This window comes from Diadema antillarum, unplaced genomic scaffold (genome assembly GCF_040938485.1).
Source record: "Diadema antillarum isolate AM-2024a unplaced genomic scaffold, OU_Dant_1.0 seq00000762_RagTag, whole genome shotgun sequence".
Classification (NCBI taxonomy): domain Eukaryota; kingdom Metazoa; phylum Echinodermata; class Echinoidea; order Diadematoida; family Diadematidae; genus Diadema; species Diadema antillarum.
This window is the reverse complement of record NW_027271652.1, coordinates 269311-290670: the sequence shown is the minus strand read 5'-3', so window position 1 is coordinate 290670 and position 21360 is coordinate 269311. Positions and strand designations below refer to the sequence as shown.

At 37.5% G+C, this 21360-nt stretch overlaps 1 protein-coding gene across 4 annotated transcripts in view; it reads left to right on the top strand.

Annotated features, from left to right (window-relative positions):
• Window positions 1–21360, top strand: part of LOC139738641 (transcriptional regulator protein Pur-beta-like) — a 72604-nt gene that overhangs the window by 2357 nt on the left and 48887 nt on the right. For 2 of the 4 annotated variants that reach the window (XM_071649255.1, XM_071649256.1), the window contains exon 2: window positions 5096–5128. The exons of the other annotated variants lie outside the window; for them this stretch is intronic. In XM_071649255.1, coding sequence (XP_071505356.1) covers window positions 5096–5128 — 33 coding nt within the window. The remainder of the gene's footprint in view (window positions 1–5095; window positions 5129–21360) is intronic. 4 annotated transcript variants of the gene reach the window in all.

Below are 21360 nucleotides of genomic sequence, written 5' to 3'. Positions count from 1 at the left end.
GCTTTTGGCACTGCAAGCTGTGCTTAATTTGCTTTTTGTTTTTGGAGAGTACAGGTGACTGCTGTTGTAAGGAAGTCTTCGGGAAAGGCAGTTTGTTTGTTATTGTTGTTGTTTTACACATCGAACTTGTGTTATAGCCGAACAGTAAAATATTGAAAGATATTTACCTAGATTAGAAATGATTTTGGGGTCTGCATTTCAACTTTGTTATGAGAGTTTCGTTTAACCAAGTTCATTATAAATGAGAGAGCACAGTAGGTTCTATGTGTTTGTTTGAGGAAATGGATTGGTAGTAATAAAAAGGCTAAATTTTGTGATTAGTTTCAGTTATTCAAACTACAATCATTCTTTGTAAAACCATTCTTGCATTTAAGAAGGTTTCTATAATTAGTACTACTAATGGACTTGACAATATGCAACTCCTGTACATTTTCCTTGGGTTCCTTTCTGTTAGATAGCTTGGGATATACCATTTGGTTTTTAAAATTCTTCAATCACAAAACATGCACATGATGAAACACAGGCAACAGAAAGCGCTAGTGCAGGGTGCTACAAAGCCACTTGACTGCTTGGAGGCCAACTTATAATAACTTTTGAGTACCATCATGCCAGCAATGTGAATGGGCACTTCCTTGTTAAAGCCCTAATTAAGGTACCTGTATGGGCCCTTTCCCCCCCCCCCCCCCCCAAAAAAAAAAGAGAATTTAAATAAATTCCCATTCAAGCAAGTGGGTATTAAAAAAGAGGACTATCTTTTGTATCTAGTCCGGTGATGTGCTATTCATCATACCAATGCTATTACACTACAGTAATTGTCCATGATTTTATAGTTTTCCAAAAGATCACGTACAACTGTATGTGACTCTGTTTAGAGAATACAGGGGTGATAGGGTATGTGCCCGGGTGTATTCCCATAGACTAAAAAGACTTGAATATTAAAAAATAATTAATTTGTTTTGTTGTTACTTTGTTCAGGTACTGTATTTCTTAGTAGATTAAAATCAAATGGAAAAGTTTTAATACACAAGCAATAATTTTCTTTCATGCTTTGAGCGGGTACGTGCGGTAACAGAGCATTCTACAGTATTTAATTGCCAGTAGTAAAGTTTAGATAGAGATTGATCTTATATCTTAGAAGCAACAGGGTATTAACCAGTATGAGCATAAAAGAATAACCATTGAAGACTTCCGACGGTTGTGATGAACATTATGGCTAGAAATTAGTATCACCGTTGTATCCTTTAAAATGACAGTCAGTGTGTGTGCATGATGATTTGAGTGTTGTGTCCTTAGAGCATTTAATGGTATAAATTCTCATCTTGATATGCAGTATTTCTTCTGGTGTAAACTGAGTACACTATCCTCCCACCCACTCATTTCCCCTCTTTTGACTGTCTGGTTTTGCTGTTACACTGTATGAGATGCTAAACTTCCTTGTTAACTGAGCTACAACAAATAGTGTAGCTTGCATTATTTTGTTGAAACATCATGATAATGTTTGGAATAAAAAATGATCACCTCCCATAAGAGATTGTGGTGTATTGCATTCAGAGTGCTCTGCCAAGGTTTATAATTGTGCAAACAAAACATTTAGACTGTGATACAGCATGATCATTTAGGTTTATTATACATCAAGGAAAGTGATCCCATGAAAAGAATAATAACAAAACAAAGATAATATACACCAGAAAATCTGTTTCTTAAAACCATGTGGAAATGAAAGTGAGGAATTTAACAGTAGATATTGTCCCTAAAGCTAACAAATAGAATTGAGAAAGTTATGATCAATGAGATCTCTATAATCTACATGTACACAGTTGCAGTTACAGTTTATGTACACACTTTGTATGATCAGCAGCTTAGAAGTGGCGAAATTGTGTTCTTGTCAGATTGGTATGAAAATGGCTTTCTGAAAGGCAACATGATTTTCCTGTGTAGTATTATTTTTTAGTCCTAGCTCTGATGCCAGTGGAAGTAATGGAAATAATGGTGCGAAGACAAAGCGTACACTTAGTCTCGAGCTGAACAATTACAGAGACTCCAACTTTCCTGCTTTCGACGGGAGATCTCTCGCCGAAAGCCCATTTTTGCAAAATCTCCCATTCTCCCGCTTGAAATTTCTCCCGCCCTGGCTCTGTCCCGCTTGAAATGATTTCTTACTTTGTCACCGTATATTGAAAAATAAGCCTGAGATACAATGTAGCACGAGAGAGCATCTAGAACCCTAGAGCTTCCAGGGCCCATGGACCCCGGTGGCAAGGAACTTAGCGCTTCGTGCTCGTGGTGTGCACTTTGCGCACATCAAGTTGGAGTCTCCCGTTTGCTGGGGGTTTCAGGCGAGAGAATCCTCAGATCAGAAGGTGCTTGGGGTTGGAGTCTCTGCAATTTGGAAATGGGAATAGACGTTTGGATTGCCCTTTGACCTGTTAATGCTTCATGCTTAATGAGCACTTCATATAGTCACACAAAACCCATACGACAGTGTGTAGTATTTAATAGTGTCAGGACATGAAGGGCTTATTCTTATTGTGCATGTATAATGTTCATTTTTATCGTATAGCGTATCAAATTGGACAAACAGAAATGATAGAGTTTCATCAAAATCAGCCTGAGAATTTAAAACATTTTATAGCATATTTATAATAGTATACTGTAAAAGTGGATATTTTCACGAGACTAATTTTTTGCACTGGGCCCGGTAAGAAGAGTTTCACATGTTTTTAATCCGCGGAATCACGACATCAACAACTGGAATATATGGCAAGCAAAAATATTAGTGTGCTTTTATTTTCACGCTATTTTCTAGTTGCGCGAAATGCGTGAAAATTTCAACACCGCGAAAATTTCCACTTTTACAGTGGTTGGCATGATGCGAGTAATATCAACAACTGCATGGACAGTGTAAAATCCTAAATGATATAATGTATTCACCTCACATCTCTCTCTCTGTGGTTTGTAGGCCCTATAGATCTACATAAATTCTAGATGAAAATCATGTTTTGAGCAATACTTTTGAGCAACAACAATAACCGCTAAAGGCAATTGTTACTGTTTGTTGTTTGTTCGTTTGTTTTTAATGCCAGAAATATAATTTGAAATGAAGGCTATAGCTTCTTTGATCTCATCTCATAAAAACTATTAAATTTTAGTGAAAATTTATATATACAGGATAATGCAAGACTTGGTGACATCCTCTCTTCGCCAAATTTGTATGGATTGCAACGAATACCACTGTTTCTTAAAATGTATCAGACAAAACTTAAAAATTCGGAACCTGTCTTTTTAGATGTGATTGTATTCTGTTACCTTCTTCCTTCAGGTGTCATTTTGACGACACTGCCATCACTCTCTTCATCTGATTTTACTCTGTTTATCAAAGCTAGAATGAATATGGCATTGAATTGCACTTTGAACATTTACCAAGATAGAGAATGGTGTGTGGATCACAATTAAAAAAAAAGTGTCTCAGTGTGTAAGATTTTGCAGTGTGCTATGCACTGCACCTGCATGCATTTTACCACAATGACAGTGAAGTAATGGTGCCAAAAGAACAATTTTGCAAGCAACTAGTATAAAGCATGTGTAAAGATACACTTACAAATAATATTTTTCTTCCTTTTTCTTTACTCATGCATTTATGTTTACTGTTTATATTTATTCAGTTTGGTTGCTATGTTATACACACACACTGAAACCCCCCAAAACTGTATTTCTCAGAATAATGACACGAAATATAATACATTGTACATTTCACAAGGTTTGTGTCGCAGATGTTTGTGGTTGCATGACAAGTAGAGTTCTGCTGCACTGCCACAAGAAAGCCAGTAAATGTTCTTTATTTGACATGCCAGTCAGAAAATCCCAGGATGCTGACTGGCATGTTTTTTTTTTTTTTTTTTTTTTTTTGCTCCATCTTCAGTATAGTGTTCATACAGAGGGCTGTAATTCACTGATGTCTGTTTAGTAATAGTCGGTCCTTGTCTTGTTATTATTCAGTAAGCAATGCCTGGCTTGGCTCATTAGAGCCCCCAAATGATCTTTTGTGTGAAATCTTGACATGAATTTCAACTAAAAAATGGAATGGGGCTATCCAAGTAGAAGATTGTGGACTTGTATTGATCAGCAAAATATATGTGAATTTCATGTCTTGAAAAGGGAAAAGTGTTTCATACAATTGAAGTGATTATGTTTTCAGCATTTTCCTATTGTATGCCAAACAGCCACTCTAAATACTTAAGATATCAAACACAGTTTTTTGTATTGTGGTGTACAGACAATTTGTGTTACCTTTTTGTATTCAAAGCAGTCATGCTCTTATTTGCAATGTCTGTAAAATGCTGCATCATAACTTTGCTTTAATATTATGATCTCTATTGAGCACCATCTTCAAACAAAATTGCCAAAATACACTGCAAAAGGTTCAAGGGTTACCACTACAGTCAATGAAAGTGCATTATGCACAAAATCTGTTTCATTTTTATGAGGGCCTCTCAATTGAGTGAGCTGGTGTCTTTCTTATTCTATTTATCTATCTATCATTATTATTATTGTTGTTATTGTTATTATTTTATTGTTATCATTATTGTTATTGTATTATTATTATTATTATTATTATTATTATTATTATTATTATTATTATTATTATTATTATTATTATCATTATTATTATTGTTATTATTAATGATAATTGTATGATTACCGTACCATTGCAGAAGAGGCCAAGTTGTTTTGGGCACAGCATTCCTTCGTGTCCTATGCAAATAGAGTGCATGATTGGACAGAACAATAGAGGTAGACAAAGGAGTAAAAAACAAACAAACAACAAAACAAGACAAACAAAGGAAAAAGAATACCTGTTAGCAGCATACAAGTATAATGGTGTATGATGTGATTTATTTTTAAAAGTGCTGCTGTTGCATGTAAACACCTATGAATTTCTGAGGGAATGTATTTCGTGTGATGATAACGTCTTTTATCTTACACTTACAATGTATCTTGCAAGATTCATGACTCTACGGTGTCAGAACTGTTCAAGTGCTGGTATACAGGATTCGCTATTAAAAGAAATTTTAAAATTTGTTCATTTTGTCTATAGGAGTGGATGAAAGCTCCGCAACTGCCGATTCAGGTTGGTCTCTCATTAGCCTCAAATCTTTGTACAATATGTGTATATTACCATGGCCACTGCTACTAACCATGAACATATAATTTTTAAAGATTGCCAGTTTGATGTAGATACATCATTTTATCAGTATGCTGCAAGTGACATTTTCATTGGTCATTGAATGCCTACACATTGGATTGGATTCATGGTTTTCTAACATATGTTGCATCACCTTTAAACCTGAAATGTGATATTGAATATATAAATTCACATTAACAGGACATGTGACATTTCTGTTTTGCATTTCTCTGTGTGAATCTTATGATGATTGCATGTTGATTTTGTTTCTTTGTTTCCCTTGGTAAGCTGGCAAAATATTGAAACATCCTGCGTATAGTACATGAATGTGGTATCTAGACTTACTGGTTATTTGGTGTTATCCCATAAGATCACTGCATACTATTTTTGCCATCCACTAAATAAAGAGTACCATACTAACTACTGTAAAGATAATGTTATCATGGGCTATAAATTTATACAATAATGCTCTTCTCATTTGTAATTGGAACTGTGAATGAGATGATAAATCTCATCCCAGCCATATTTCAATGATGTCACAGTCATAGATCAATGGTTGAGTATATTATAAAATCCCCTTTAAAAGCTGGTGAAATTTCCTTCGCATGGCACATGCAATTTTTGCTACCTGAGAGCAACAATTTTAAAATGATTTCAAACAAGAGGAAATATTATTACACGTACAGTTACTGAGCAGTGATTATAATGCTTGCAAATGACTATTTTTCATCACTAGTATTTAAAATGGTAGCTAGAAACATGACTGTTCAGCTATAAAGATGAAGTGTTTGGTCTGCATAATGCAGATAAATTAATTGATGAAACTCTAGTTATGAAGCAGTAAATGTGCATGTTTGACTGTGGTTGACATCCTGTGCTGTTTTTTGACACATGAAAGCACATGTACTTTTACCTGACTGCTTCCAAGGCACTGCAGATGTCAGTCCCATTACTGTTTCAGGATATTGCGCAATATGTATCACATCATTGCCCTGCACATCTTGTCCATTGCACGCTGTGTGAAAGAGAGTGTTGGTGTCTTGTCACACAGGAGTTCCTCAGAATGGGTGCTGCAGTGTACACTGTACAGTGGCTACAATGTAGCCCAGTATGTGCAATGGAGAGTGTAGACCATTCTTCAGCAGGAACAGCCTCACTGTACAATTAAACATGTATGTTTGTGATATTAAGTTGTACATCAGCACTCTTGTAACTGGCATTATCATGGGTTCTATCAATTCTAATCCTCCTGCCTCCTCTTAAAACGCTATGCATACTTTCCAGAATGTAAAAAAAGAAGTGTCATGTCAGTTGAATTTCATCATTGTGTCCAGTAGTACTTTGTTAGATTGTGCAGTTCCTGTAATTGTGTACAATTAAAGTAAAGATGATAACAAGACTAATTTTGTTAGTTGTCCAGTGCAAAAGATTTAACAGGATAGTGGGTATTTGGTGGCTGTATCTCTCTCTGTCTTTTCTACTTTGTTGCAGGGATTTTCATCAGTTAAGTTTTATAGCATTTTTTTTTCTTTTAATGTCAGTATTTTATTTTGAAGTATTGTACATACACCAAATACATTTTTGTTTTCGTGAATTTTGTGAGTCAGATGCTATTCGCGAAATTAAAGACACACAAAAATAATGACTCTGATCCCGATATGAACGTGCCACACACTTACAACTGTACGTTGTCCAGTACAGTACTCAACGATCGCGGATTTAACCACTGGTGAAATCGTCGGGAAGTCCCGATTCGCGAAAATTTAGACTCGCTATTAAAGGTATGGTGTATACAGTACATGTTGTAGCTTTGCTAGAATGTTGTAGTCTATGATATTCTGTCAAAAACACTCAGTGACTCATACAGACAGCAATGTGCAGTTTGGTGGTAATTATTTGGAGAGTTTCACCGTATCAAACATTGCATTGAATATTACCTACACTATATGAGAGCTGCTAGCTGACCAAAGATGTGTTGTATCCTTGATGTAGAAAGTGTTTCATTATGGATTAAGATGAAACCAGTGAGTTCTGTGTGCTCAGAAGAAGAAAGAAAGAAAGAAAGAAGAAAAGAAGTACATGTTTGTTGTAGAAAAAGAAAATATGTCTGTGTTACCTTGCTGAGGAAATAAAATCAATCCAAACGTATGGTTTACAACCTCAATAAACAAGTCAAATAAAAGAAAAAGAATCCTGTTTTAGTTTCATCCTGCCACACATTGCAGAGCACAATGTTGGTAATGACAATGTTACGATCATATTTATTTGAATAATGTCAGGACTTTTGATGTTTCTTTCAATACAAACGGCAGTACTTTTTTTTTTCCATGGGGGGGAAAGCACTTCTGAAAAGTTACAATATTGCTCTTAAACGTTGTATGCCATGTTTCCAAAGCAAATATCTTGCATCGGCATATTAAACAATGGCATATGAAAAATGAAAATGTCATTATTTCATGTTTATAGGGGAATTATGATTTAGGCCTACAGTGTTTATCAGAGAGAAGAGAGACAGAAAAAGGTAATTTCCACCACTTATCTGGCAGACAACATACAGATGAGAGTGCAATATGATCTAGACAGGTATGAATAGTATGAGCTGAAATTTATTTTCATACTCCCAAATCCAATTGATGAAACTCACAATCCAATGGACTATATCATAGAAATGAAATTGCAAATATGATTCTGATATCAAATCACAACTTAGTGTCACATCTTGTACAGGAAGGCTCTGTTGTACAGCTCTAGACATTTACATGTAGCAGTATTGTACAATGTAGGTTAATGTCCATGGGATTTAATACAAGAATGCTCTCGGCTCATCAGTTCTTGCACAGCTGAGGCACAGCCATGGTTGGTTTATTTCAGTGTACGGTGTACACTGAATGCTGTGTTGCAACAGGGAGGTGGGAAGCTATGAGCCTGGCTCTGCATTGGCAAAGAATCAGGTCTCGACATGAGCTGAGGCCCAGTGGCTCAGGGCGGCTGAAAATGGATGTTGGGCCACCAGATTTCCTAAAAGGTTATCTTGATCAGGCAGTTGAAATTAAAAATTAATGTTCATATTTACTTTTACTGCTGACCACTACATTTGTTTTGGGTGCCACAAAAATTTCAGATTAAAAGATTTTAATGGCCCAAATGGGCCACCAGAGAAATATAGTTAAATATTGATCCCTGAGAATGTTTGCAATTTATTTTACAGGGATTACTGTTAACCCAAAGATTTTCATGTGCATGAAGTATTGGTAAATTTTGCAAGGAGTCAAGATTCGCAAAATTAAAATTCCTGGAAAAGTGTTTGTCAGCGCATTGCATTGAATGCCAACTAGGGGGCAATTTTGCAATAAGTTTTATGCCACGAAAACAGCCTTCTGCTCCAATTTGAAAAAGTTTCATGCCGTAAATGTTTCTGGATTTATAGTGCCATTCTCCCTCTACCCTATTCCTCCCCCTCTCCCCCTCTTCCCCCATCTATATGTACTGTAAGCCTACACATATCTCGACAACTATTTTCTCCGTTCAAATATGCAGCGGAGACAGGGACTTAAACTGGCATTTGATTGTCATGATGTGCCTGAATTCACACTTGTGGCCCAACTGTCTGTATGTGAGTGCGTTCACACTGGTTTTTGAAGTGAATAGAAATAAAGTTTGCCTGTGTTTTCCACAGACTTCTTCTTCTTTTTTTTTTTTTTTTTGAGGGGGGGGGGGGCTTTGCTCAATACATAGAGAATCCAGCTTATGAATCATTCTGCTTGTAATTCAATTCATGATAACAAAGGGGCCACCTGTCAACAATTGAGTTTTTCTACAAACTCTACGACAGAGACAGGGCGCATCCACCCACCTTGCCTGGCCAGTGCACAGGATGTAAACTTGAGCAAGGAGTCTTGATTTTAGCTATCATAAAAAACAAAGAGCAAGGAAGTGAAAAGAAAGTTAAAGGAAAAAAAAAGAAGGAATAGAAATGGAAGGATAAGAGAAAAGAAATATAAAGATAAAATGTGCATGGAGAACACAAAACTTTTTCGTTCTGTGTGGAAGAAACGAAATATTCATGATCCTTGTTTTCGTATTACTCCCTTTTCAAAATAATTCAAAACATTCTGCATGCCTGCGTGAATGTGGCATAGCATAGAAGCGTGGTGTAAATTCTTGTTGCATTAAATGTACTAGGAAGATGCTGATAACTATAAAATTATCTCCTCTTGAGACAGACGTGTTAACATTAAAGAGAGGTTTTTAAAATTTGATTTTTATAGTATTTGAGACAGGCATGTGTTAAAGAGATGTTTAGAAATATTTGTTTCTCCTTTTTGAAATTAATGTGTGATTTAGTATTGGTACTGGATGTGATGGGCTTTCTAAGTTAATCAGAAGAAGCGTACATGCAATGTGTTGGCCAAAGAAGTGGAAAGTTATGTGAAAAATGCACATTTGTGTTCCTGTGTGGTGGCTTTCTCCTTTTCTTTTTTTTTTCTTTTTTTTATCATCACATTGTGAAAAATAAGTTTGGAATTTTTTTTTTTTGGATTTTCAAAAACAAATCATACATAAAATTAAAACAATCAAAGCAAAAAAATAAAAATATTCTCCTTTTCTTGTTTCAACATGCCTAATGATGTAATGTTTTGAGTTTCACTGAATGAATTTCTTTATTTTCCTTCAGAAAAATAAAACTTACAATGTATATGCTGGCAGTTACATGATGAAAGTCAATAATCATCTAGATATCAAGTTTACATATTATGGTTGTTGAGAATGTGAAAAGTATTATTAAAGGTGCAGTGAACATTATCTAATGATAGAGTATTGAATTCCATTTCTATTGGCATCTTGTGTTCAAACTCCTACGAAAAGAGTATGATACTGCATTACCGATCTTTGATGCAGTTGTTCAAATTGAAGAGAACCATAGGGTGTCCTGGTTTTAAGGACAACCCCCTTTATAGATTGTTTTAATACTGCTCAAACACAAAGAGGGCATGATGAGAAAGGCACTTTTCACTGGCTGTTACATTCAACTTTGCTACAAGGTTGTATGTTCACCTTCTACTACAATTGTAGGCCTATACGTAGCAAGCACTCTATGGGACTTTCATAGTGTAAACTTTCTTTATGAATTATTATTATTAGGAGGAAGAGTAGAAGAAGAAGAAAAGTAGAAGTAAGAAGAAGAAGAAGGAGAAGAAGAAGAAGAAAGTGTTAAAAGTAGATAAATTCTCCCAATTTCCATATGACCACAATCACAACACGGCAAAGGACAATATATGGAAATTTAGAAGAGCAATAGGCCTACAATGTTTTTGATGATTGTTGCCCTATCATTGACTGGTTATTAATGAAATGTAGCACCATTGCTGCCTACATTGTACTTTCTTTAAATTCATTTTCATAAACATGCATTCTACTTGTACATTTAGTTTTCAGCATCTTTTTTTTTTTTGGCATTTAATGTTCAGTGGACTTCAAAACATACAGATTTACTTGGAAGAAGTTTTTATATTTGTTTAAACAAAAACAAATAGTCAAAGTTGCTTGTCTAAAAGGTGGTATATGATGCTGTGTTAAGAGATTATGAAGTCATTTCTTATGAACTTTTTGGCTCTGAAATGTTTGGTTGATACAGTATATTAAACTTTTCTTTTTTATTCCATTTAAGCCAATTTTATTTAAATACAATGTAAATATAATTCATATTGCTCACAATGGTTAGGAAAGGCTATCACAATCCTTTGACATGGTTTGATGATAGAGGACTGACTTCCTATCTGTACTGAATGTACTATGTACGTTGTAATTCTGAAAATTGATGTAATGTCAAATGTTCTCATGGTGTGACTTGTTCTGCAGTTAGCTCCCATGCAGATGTGCTTCTAGACCTTTTTTTGAAAGTTTGTGTGTGTGTGTGTGTGTGTGTGTGTGTGTGTGTCTTTGTCTTCTCTTAAAAATACTTTCGTTTCTTTCTTTTTTTTTTTTTGTCATTGAGCTCTGATTATAATGGTAAAAAAAGGAAGAATGTTAATAAGCCATGCACTTTTATTATTCCCACCAGAGTTTATTTTCTTTTGTGTTTTTTGAGGTCTTGATGTGCAGTAGTGGTGTCTGCCAATCTAACAAAGAAAATCCTGTGTATGAGATGTGGCTGATATGCTGTGCCGTATGTCAGGGGGATTATTTTCCCTTCTGAGGTGGCCTTTATAAGAAAAAAAAAGAAGAAAAAAAATCAGTGTGTGCTTTGGAAGTAATGGAACATTGTGGTTAATACAGAAGAGAAAATGGCCTGCTACTCACTTCATATACTTTTTTTTTTTTTTTTCAATCTGCTCCACCACCAAGCACTGCTGTCAGATGGCTGCATTTGTCTTCGCAATTGGATCCCCCCCCCAATTTTTCTTCTAATTTCTGCTGCTCCTTGTTCAAAAATGTGGTTTTCTGGAAGCATATCTAGTAAACCACACGTTGAATTACTTTCGTTTTGAAGCCTGAATTAGGCTTTGTTAGATTATAGGCAAGCTACATGAGTCAGGGAAGAAGCAGCTGTACAAATGAGACTATGGCTTCTTTCCCCACCTTCCAGTCCCCACCCCACCCCCCTTTTGCCCATCCTTGCTCTCTTTCCCTTTCTTTTTCCCCTCCTCATGGCATTGGATGAGTACATTTTATACACATTCTTCTCCCTGACATTAATTGGAAATGTAGAGAACCTCAACCGCAAGAATGCAGAGCACCATGGGGTATTAGGTGTCTCAACAAAGCAAAGGATGGACAGGACACTATGTCTTATTAGCCTTTATGTAGGCTAGCGCAGACACAGACCTTACGATCTCTTGTCTGGCCGACTTGTCATAGCATATTTAATGAGAATAATGTCAAATGATCATTTACAGGACTGAAGAAAGTCTTTGGTCACTCATTAAAGGAGCAGAGACTGACACGAACAAATACTCAGAATCCCCCAAACAAGACATTTTTTACTGGACTAATGAGACCACATGTTTCAAAGTCGTGGCTTGAGACAGCCATCACCTGGGGTCATGGCATTTTGCAGACAAAGTGGAATAGGTGAGAAGTAAAGAGAAACATTAACTCATTATGAGCCTTGTTGTCTGCGGATGTAGGGACAGTGCAAATCATAAATTGAAGAGAAAAGAGAATAACAAGTATATATGCCAAGGGAGAATTACATTGAGTTGAACAAAGTGAAACAGCAGAGCAGTGAGTGAATGTAAAGAACTTTTTTGATGACCACTTTGGGTATTGGATATGTGTGCTTTAAAGGTCCTCTTGAGGTGGCATTTGCAGGCCAGCCAAAAAATAGGGGCCTTTGTTGTCTACCACTTTACTTTGTATGAGCAGTAAACTGGATTGAAATGCTGGTCGACTTCAATCATTTCCTTTGTACATGGTTTAATTGTAGTCATTGTGCCAGTGGAAATTGAATTCATAGACCAGTAATGAAGAGTTCTGAATTTGAATCTGAATTTTCTTCACCTTGCAGAAGATGATTGTACAATGTAGATAAAATCAAGTCATGATACAACTTTTAAAAAGGGGAATATTTACCAAGTGATGCATTCAATAAAATCACAATATAGCCAATTAAGAGGTGAAACAAATTGTGACCCGCTACAACAAAAGGATCCTAAAGTCGCTGACGGGTGAGCCGAGAAAATCCAGTTTGAAGTTAGTTCACCAAAGTCTGTCAAAATGTTCGAATTTCTGTTTTTAACATAATTTTGTAGTCTATTAACCAGTATCTTCTATCATCTGCCGAAATTTCGAAGCTAAATGATCACAGGAAAGGCCTGAAAATAGCATTTTTCCGGGCCATGCTCGGCTCACCCGTCAGCGACTTTAGGATCCTTTTGTTGTAGCGGGTCACAATTACTTTTCTTGTTTTCTTTTTTCTCCTTTATAATTTGTTGTTAAATCATGGCCATGTGGCTGAGGCTGGTCTTAATTTGCAGCAAATCATAAAGAAAAGCCAATGCTGTTAATGACTTTGAATATTACTAATATTCAGGTAGTCATAATCATCTTCATTGGAGCTATAACAGTAGTGTGTGTTTGTGTATAGTGAATTGCTCATTATAACAACTTAAAACACTGTATATTCAGGACCATTTAATATGAGGTACTTTTTTGTTAAGACCTGTAGAAGCATTGGTTGCATTGGGCATTTCAGTTTAGCTGCAGACATTGATTACCATTCATTTTGTGATAAAATCCTGAAATTTGATGAACCTTTGCATTTGTTCAGGGGATTTCTGAAGTGCAGTGTACAGTTAAATGCAAGGTCTTTCAAATCTTCATGTATCTTCCAGAAGAAGTGTAAAACAGATCCACTGTACACCCAAAACTTGTGAAGTATCACACAAGTACATGTACTTGTTTATGTCACAGTCACACTACATACATGTATGTTGCTTTGTATTTCAAAAAAAGTAATAAATGTATTTTATGTATGTTTACAAAATTTAATAGGGCTGTTATTGCAATGAAGTGAAATATGAATTTCATTAAGAAACATACAAACAAACAAAAACAAATTCCTTATGAATGCCATGTGATTTATTTCTGGTTTCTGTGGTGTTCAGAACTGCTAGACTACAATTTTATTCCATACAAGGTGTAGTTTACAAACTTGTACAACCAGTACCCATGTTTCTGGAGAAATGATTTATAAGACACATTTTGATGAATGAGGAAACAGAGTGATTCCTTTTATGGTTTGCTGCAGTGGTGACATGGATTTTGTACTCATCAAAACTGGGATGGGGAAGAAGCTTCATACCATTTATTTACAAGTAGATGAGATATGAAAGTATTTTTTTTATGCCTCCGCAACGAAGTGGCCGGAGGCATTATGTTTTCGGGTCGTCCGTCCGTCCGTCCGTCCGTCCGTACGTCCGTACGTCCGTACGTCCGTACGTCCGTCCGTACGTCCGTCCGTACGTCCGTCCGTCCCGTTTTGTTTTTGTCGATATCTCAAGAACCGTGTGGTGGTTTTACATCAAACTTGGTATGAGGGTATATCCTTGGGGGATAATACTTTGTGTGGATTTTAGGGTCACAGGGTCAAAGGTCAAAGGTCATAGGTTATTTTGTGAAGAAAAAAAAATTGAAATTTCATGTTTTTCTCCATATCTCACAAATGGTTCAAGGTATCTTCATGGAACTTAGTATATATGCTTGTACCGATGGGCAGTGATTATCTAGGGAAGTTGGGGGTCATGGGTCAAAGGTCAGGGGGGTCAAAGGTCAAGGTCAACTCCTCAAAATATCACTACTTTCCTTAAAATGCAATATGCCTGAAGGTTTTTTTTTTTTAAACTTGATGTATGGCATGTATTACCCAATATATATTTTTGGGGAAGTTTCTTGCCAAAAGGTCAAAGGTCAAAAGGTAAAAGGTCAAGTGAAAGTGCTAAATTGCACTTTTTCCTCCATATCTCGAAAGTAACTCAAGGTATCATCATGAAACTTACATATTTATGCATGTTCAACCTAACAGTGATTCTCTTTGGAACTGTGAGGTCAAAGGTCAAAGGCCAGGTTTAGATAATGCTATTTTCCCATTTGATACTGAAATTATACTTTTTCTCAGTACCTTGAAAATTACTCAATGCATAAACTTATAAAAGGGTCAAAAGTCAAGTAAAAATCATCAGTTCCCCAAATACCTGCACTCTGACATTTTAATCATTCATCCAATTGAACCTAGTTCTAGGAAAGTGAACTTTCAGCACATTTGTGTCAAACCTGTCATTTTAATATTTTGCCAATTGTGTGAAACTGTCATCACACATTGTCAAGACATTGTACTATAGACCTATTAGGAGAACCATGCATTATGGCGGAGGCATATCAGTAGCCGTAGCGATATATCTAGTTTTGGTTGTCTTTGTGTGTGTGTATTTGTGTATATTTACTATGTAGGCCCATGTTTTTAAAAGATCAAGAAAAATAGGAAGGTGTCAGTCTCATTGTAAAAATGGTTCTCCAAAGGTTTGCCATCGTATTTGATGCTGACTACAACCCGTAAAGTCGCCAGCTTTGATGACTTATCAGATATAGGTTAAAGTACAGTATGATGCTTCAGAAGGACAGAAATCGTCAGACTCCCTTTCAGGGGGATACCCAAGTAGGTGCAGTGTACAATCATGGGCATCTTCAAATATGAAACTGAAAGAACTATCTTTAGCAGCATTCAATACTGGTGGCCATTCAAAGTTTGGTGACGTAGGCACTTAGATTGCATTCTTTGTCGTTATTAATAGATGAGGAAGTTGTACGGGCGCTCTCTGGAAGTGGGGGTGACTCATGGAAAGTTAGAGTTGCCAAGAGAACAACTGCCTCGTTTATTAAGTGCCCTTGACATATTTAGGATGTAAGGGTCAACCCTGTTAGGTCTGTTCACCTCAAATCCGACAGGATACCCGTGGAGCCCCCCTCAGTAATTTCACCAGGGCTCTTCTTGATTGTCTTGTGTACCAGCCATAGTGCTGGGTATTGTCATCATCCAGGGGTAAAGGGAGTAGGGCTGGGTGGGCGTGAGGATTCAAGGGATGGGGTGGAATTGACTGAAAAAAAAAGAAAAGTGTGCATGCTTTTTGACATTTCCTGCGTCTAGGGTAATCTCACAAGAGAAGTGAAAGTGTGAGCGTTACATATTCAGTGCTGTTCAAATATCTCTCATGATCACTTTCACATTCACTTCTTGTACGTTGAATTGTGTTCTTGTTCTTTTTTTGGTATTTTTTGTTAAATTGAATCAGCTTTATATGAAACTGAGATAAATGTAAGATATGTGTACATATGAATTTGCTATGCATCATAATGATATTACATATCCCTCTATTATGTGTAATTCCCCGATGATTTGGTCTTGTGATTTGGGAAATATTTTGATAGTGGGTATAGAAACCTGTTTAATAGCAATTTCATACTAATCTATTCTTCTTCTACAAAAGAAAGTCTTCCTTGTTTTAAGTACACACGGTGGTGTTTTCAAATGTTAATGCCAAATTTGCTAAAATGTATGTGAAGCTTATGAAAAAAAGATAATACAAATAACAAGAACAACAAGAAGACAGGCTTGTGAAGCTGACAGTTTCAAAAACAGTGCACCAGTGACACCAACATACAACAGCCAGCATACAAAATTGTAATTTTAGTAATAATAACGATAATCATGATGATAATAGCTAGTTTTTATATGGCACATTTAACACTTGTTATAGGTATCTGAATGCGCCTTTTAAAAAAAATACAGACTATTATTACCCCGGTCACTAGATGCACTATTTCCCACCAGCACTGACAGTGTTCGCTCTCAACTCCCAAGAGAACATTCCAGCTGTTTTACAGGTGCGCACATGTTGATCAACCAACATAAACATTCCCTCCTACCGGGTACCCATTTACATATACTCCCGGGTGGAGAGCAGCAATGTGGACAATGCTGAAGTGCAAACATGTTGGGCTTTGCAGGGGCTTGAACCAACGAACCCATACCATGCTCATGTCATTCAGAGACGGGCACTCAACCACTCAGCCACGACACCTCCACAATTGTAGTTGTACAGCTGTATAAAATGTCTTTTCATAGTTGTGATGGTAATGGTGATGGCGATCATAAATTTAATTCAAGAAATAATCTGTATTGTTGCATGTCTGCTGCTTTATCTCATCCTTTATACTATATTTTTTTTTCAGTCAACTAGAGGAGTATTCACACATGTTTTTGCTACACTGCATGTAGTACTGTATAAAGCATAAAAATGAAGTACCATCTCTCTTTGTGATAAAGCTGTCGGTACGAGGGTGCCATGCGTCTACGTGTAAAGTTTATTATGCACTTGTCAATTGTAGTCCCGGCCCATGGGTACCCGGGGATGGCCGGGACTTGCAACCAAATTGAGCGGGGATTTCAGCATTTTTTTCGCCCGGGTGGGTCGGGAATAGACTGGGCTTTGTAGGGGGAAATTCACTTAATTTGCCCCGGTGGGCCGGGGATGTACCGGGATGTTGTCGAGGGAAATTCAATTATTTTGCCCCGGTGGGTCGGGGAATGGGCCGGGCTTTGTCGGGGGAGATTCACTTATTTTGCCCCGGTGGGTGGGGAATAAACCAGGGCTTGTCGGGGGAAATTCGCTCCAACCAAATGGCAGGCATTTGGGGCAGGAATTTTTGCCGGGATTGAGCCAGATTTTGCTTGAGAGTTGACCACGACTTGTACCATTTCCAGTACGGTAATGCAACCATAAATTATTTCGCTTAACTAGCAATTCCCCGCTATTGATGACTCGGCAACATTGCCCAAAAGTCGCGTAAACGCATGAATCACATAAGAAAATAAAATAGAGCCTAGCGCGAAACATGCGCAATTTGCGCATTTCATGAATTTTTCTGACGTGGAACCTTCGATCGTATTGTCCTCGGATGTGCGCCGGATCGGCGCTTTACACGATTCCATGCGCAAAAGTTGCGTAATCGCTTATTAAAATTATGTAAGAAATTTGGTTTTGCGTGCTTGTCCGTCGAGAATTTGACCATTTTCGCTGATTTATGCAATGAAAAATCACCGATGAATTGCGCAAGAACTACGGAAAGATCACGCAAAAATATAGCGCCACAATCATACGTGAGTTGTTAGTGATACATTTTGTGATTCATCGATCAGTATTTCGTAAGTATTATGCGTTTATTTGCGTGTTCTGTTAGAGATACATAGGCCTACGCCAATATTTTTTTTTTCAGTGATTTTCAGTGATACGTAGGTGTTACAAGCGCAAAACATGCGTCATTATTTATGTCTGCTAATCGTCAGTGGAGAGTCATTGGTGAACGCGATAGCGGCAACATTTTCGCGAACAATCGCTGATATTCCACGCATATTTCGCGCATTGTTCGCGTGAGAACCACGCAAACTACGCGAAAAATGACATAAAACTGCGCAATAATGCGTAAACTTTTACGCGAAGCCGAGTTTTGAGCTCCTCAAAACCCGGAATTGCGTAAAGCGCCGATCCGGCGCATATCTGCTGACAATTTACGTAATTTTTGCGTAGTTTGCGTTGTTCTTACGCGAAAAACGGGCGAAATATGCGTGGAATATCAGTGATCGTTTGCGAAAATGTTGCCACTACCACGTTCATGTGCAAATCATGCGCGATTCATACACAATTCATTGTGATGAAGTGCAGATTATGCGTGATTTTCCGTGGACCTCAGTCGTCGCGCACAACCACGAATTCGCCTTTTATGTGGCCTTTGCGTGCCTATGCGCTGAAAGTGCGTGGTTAAGTGATTTTTTAGTGATATTTCCGCAATTCATCGGTGATTTTCATCGCGTAAATCAGCGAAAATTCTCAACGGACAAGCACGCACAACCAAATTTCTTGCGTGATTCATGCAAACTTTTACGCGACTATTGGGCAGTGTGACCGGGCCTTGAGGGTCGGGACTTGGCCGGGGATTTCTATGCAAATATACCCGGCTTGTCGGGGACTTGACCGGGGATTTCGGCACAAATATTGCCCGGACTGTCGGGGAATTGGCCGGGGATTTCAACTTCAATTTTGCCCGGCCTGCCGGGGAGTTACCGGGGGATTTCCGTGAAAATTTTGCCCGACCGGTCGGAGACTTGGCCGGGACTTGGCCGGGTGGTGTAACATCCCAAAATTGCAAGTGTGATGCAAGTCCCGGCCATCCCCGGGTACCCAGGGGCCGGGACTACAATTGACAAGTGCATTATACCAACTTTGAGCCTCAGAGATTTACATAGAAACCACTCACATCACCACTTTCCAGAACTGCAAAAGTACAAAAAAAGTGTACGTGTGTCATTGATACAGTATCTGAGTATAAAAAGCCAAATGAGTCTCAAAGTGAGCTACCACTAATAGCCCTAATGTATACAGTACACTTTCCTTTTTGAGTACATCTATTCTATTTTTACCCAACATTTAAACTTAACTTCACAGGTAGGGTATTACAGGCCTACATGTACGTTGTATGTTCGATACGCACAGGTCTTGCTCGTCACTGGGCCACACGAGGTACTATTTGTAGGCACAATTGTACAGTGCAGTGATGTATCGAATTGATTTGATGAGTTGAGCTGTCTGCCATAGGGGGATGCTAGCAAACACTACTGTAAAACCAGAAATATTTGTGGCATGAAACTGTCACGAACAGGAGACGAAGACCTTTTTCCCAGCACGAAACTTTCGCGAAATTGCCACTGGCATTCAATGTAACGTGTACAAAAACATTCATGTGCACTTTACTGTCGCAAATCTTGGCCCTCACTAAATTTGCTCAAGTTTTATGCGCACAAAATTTCTGGTTTACAGTACTACAGTGTACTTGCACTATGACACTCAGTTATATACAGCCCACTACATGTAATTGATTGGTGATGCTCTCTAGTAAACTGTCTACTGACGTTCTTCTCCTACCAAACAGAAAAAAAAAAAAAGATCAAAGAAAAAAACTAAATAAAACAAAACACTTGATTTGGTGGTTTTAAAGGTTTGGCAAACGCTACTCTCTGTGGTTAGATGACAACCGGAATAGATCTATGAAGTTCTTTATGTGTGTGTGTGTATCACGTGTACCCGTATTCATTTGCAAGATTTTTAAGATAATAGTTAGAGTGCATTTGTTCGTGTGTGTGTGTGTGTGTGTGTATATACTGTGTGTGTGTGTGTCCTTGTTAAAGGTCAAAGTCTTACTTTGTTCAAGACACTTGGTAATATCTATGACACATTTTTTTTTAATGTTATTTGAATCACTGGGTTTCTTATGTTGTGATTTTGAAGAGACAGAGAGGTTTAAATCTCTTGAGGGCATTGGCAGTACATGTTTAGCTGAAACCAAAGATCTGTTGGTTACTTGTTGAACAGCACATTAATCAAGATGAATTCTGTTCATTATCAACAGTGCATTTTTGTGTATACCCTTCAGACTACAAAAACATAACGAGTCCCAAGGATGAAAATTCCCAGCACGAATTTGTGACCATACAATGTATGTTATGAGCTCTGTGTGCAATGTCGCTGTGAGAACATATTTTGTGAAATAACACACTGACAGAATGCACGCATGAATTTATAGATGTTTTAATGTTACAATGTACTGTATACGGCAAATGTTTTGTGAGACAGCCTTTTGACTGCAATATCCCTTTCATTTTTACCATACATATACATTGTACACTGTAGTATAAAAATCAGGAGTAGCCATCATCCATGGAGGGGGGGGGGTAACCTTTTCTCAGTACCATTTTGATGCTGTTACCAAGTTTTGATTGGAGTATATTGGAGAGACTCTTCAGACAAAAGAAATTCCATTGGCACACCATCTATTGTAGAAGGCAAGCCCATTGACATTTACCCCATGTGAAATGGGTAAAAAGACAGTGGACAAAAGGAAAAAAAAGTTCCATTGTGTCTAGGGGTCAGTAAACCAGTGAACCAAGGAGGAATTCTGATTTTGACTGGAGCTATGTCTGAAAAGACACAGTTGAATGCGATTAGTTATTATAGCCTATTGTGTCGTACACAAGATTTCTTTCTAGTACATTCTCACAATTTGTTTTTCTGTATTTTTCTGCATACAATGTATTTATATTAATGTATGATTTCTGTAAAGGTTTGTTGACTCCGGATGCGGAAATGGGTTGCAACTTTTATAATGAGAGTCTGGAATCATTTGACACTGTACAGCATGCAGCAGATACAAATTGTACACTGTGCAGCCGCAGTTGTGCATTGATAACTGTCCTTTAGTGTGTGTGTGTGTGTGTGTGTGTGTGTGTGTGTTGGGGGGGGGGGGGTGGGGGTTGTATTGCAATATGACTTGGAAATTGACCCTTTGTGAAATGTGCAGTATTTCAACTGGCATAATTGTTTGCATTGAAAGGATCTCAATATAGCCAGTGTACACGCTTTGCATTAGACCAATTCTTGGAAAAGGAATGATGACCTCACAATGACTCAATGTTAAAGGAAGAAAAGTACACAGGACAGGCTCTGTGGTAGTCTTTTTGTCACATCCATGGCACTACACTGTATACATTGGGCAGAGTGGGTGTGCGCTCTTTGTTTGAAGTTGGCTATAAGTCTCCATTTTCTTTCTTTGTTTACCTTCTTCTTTTTTTT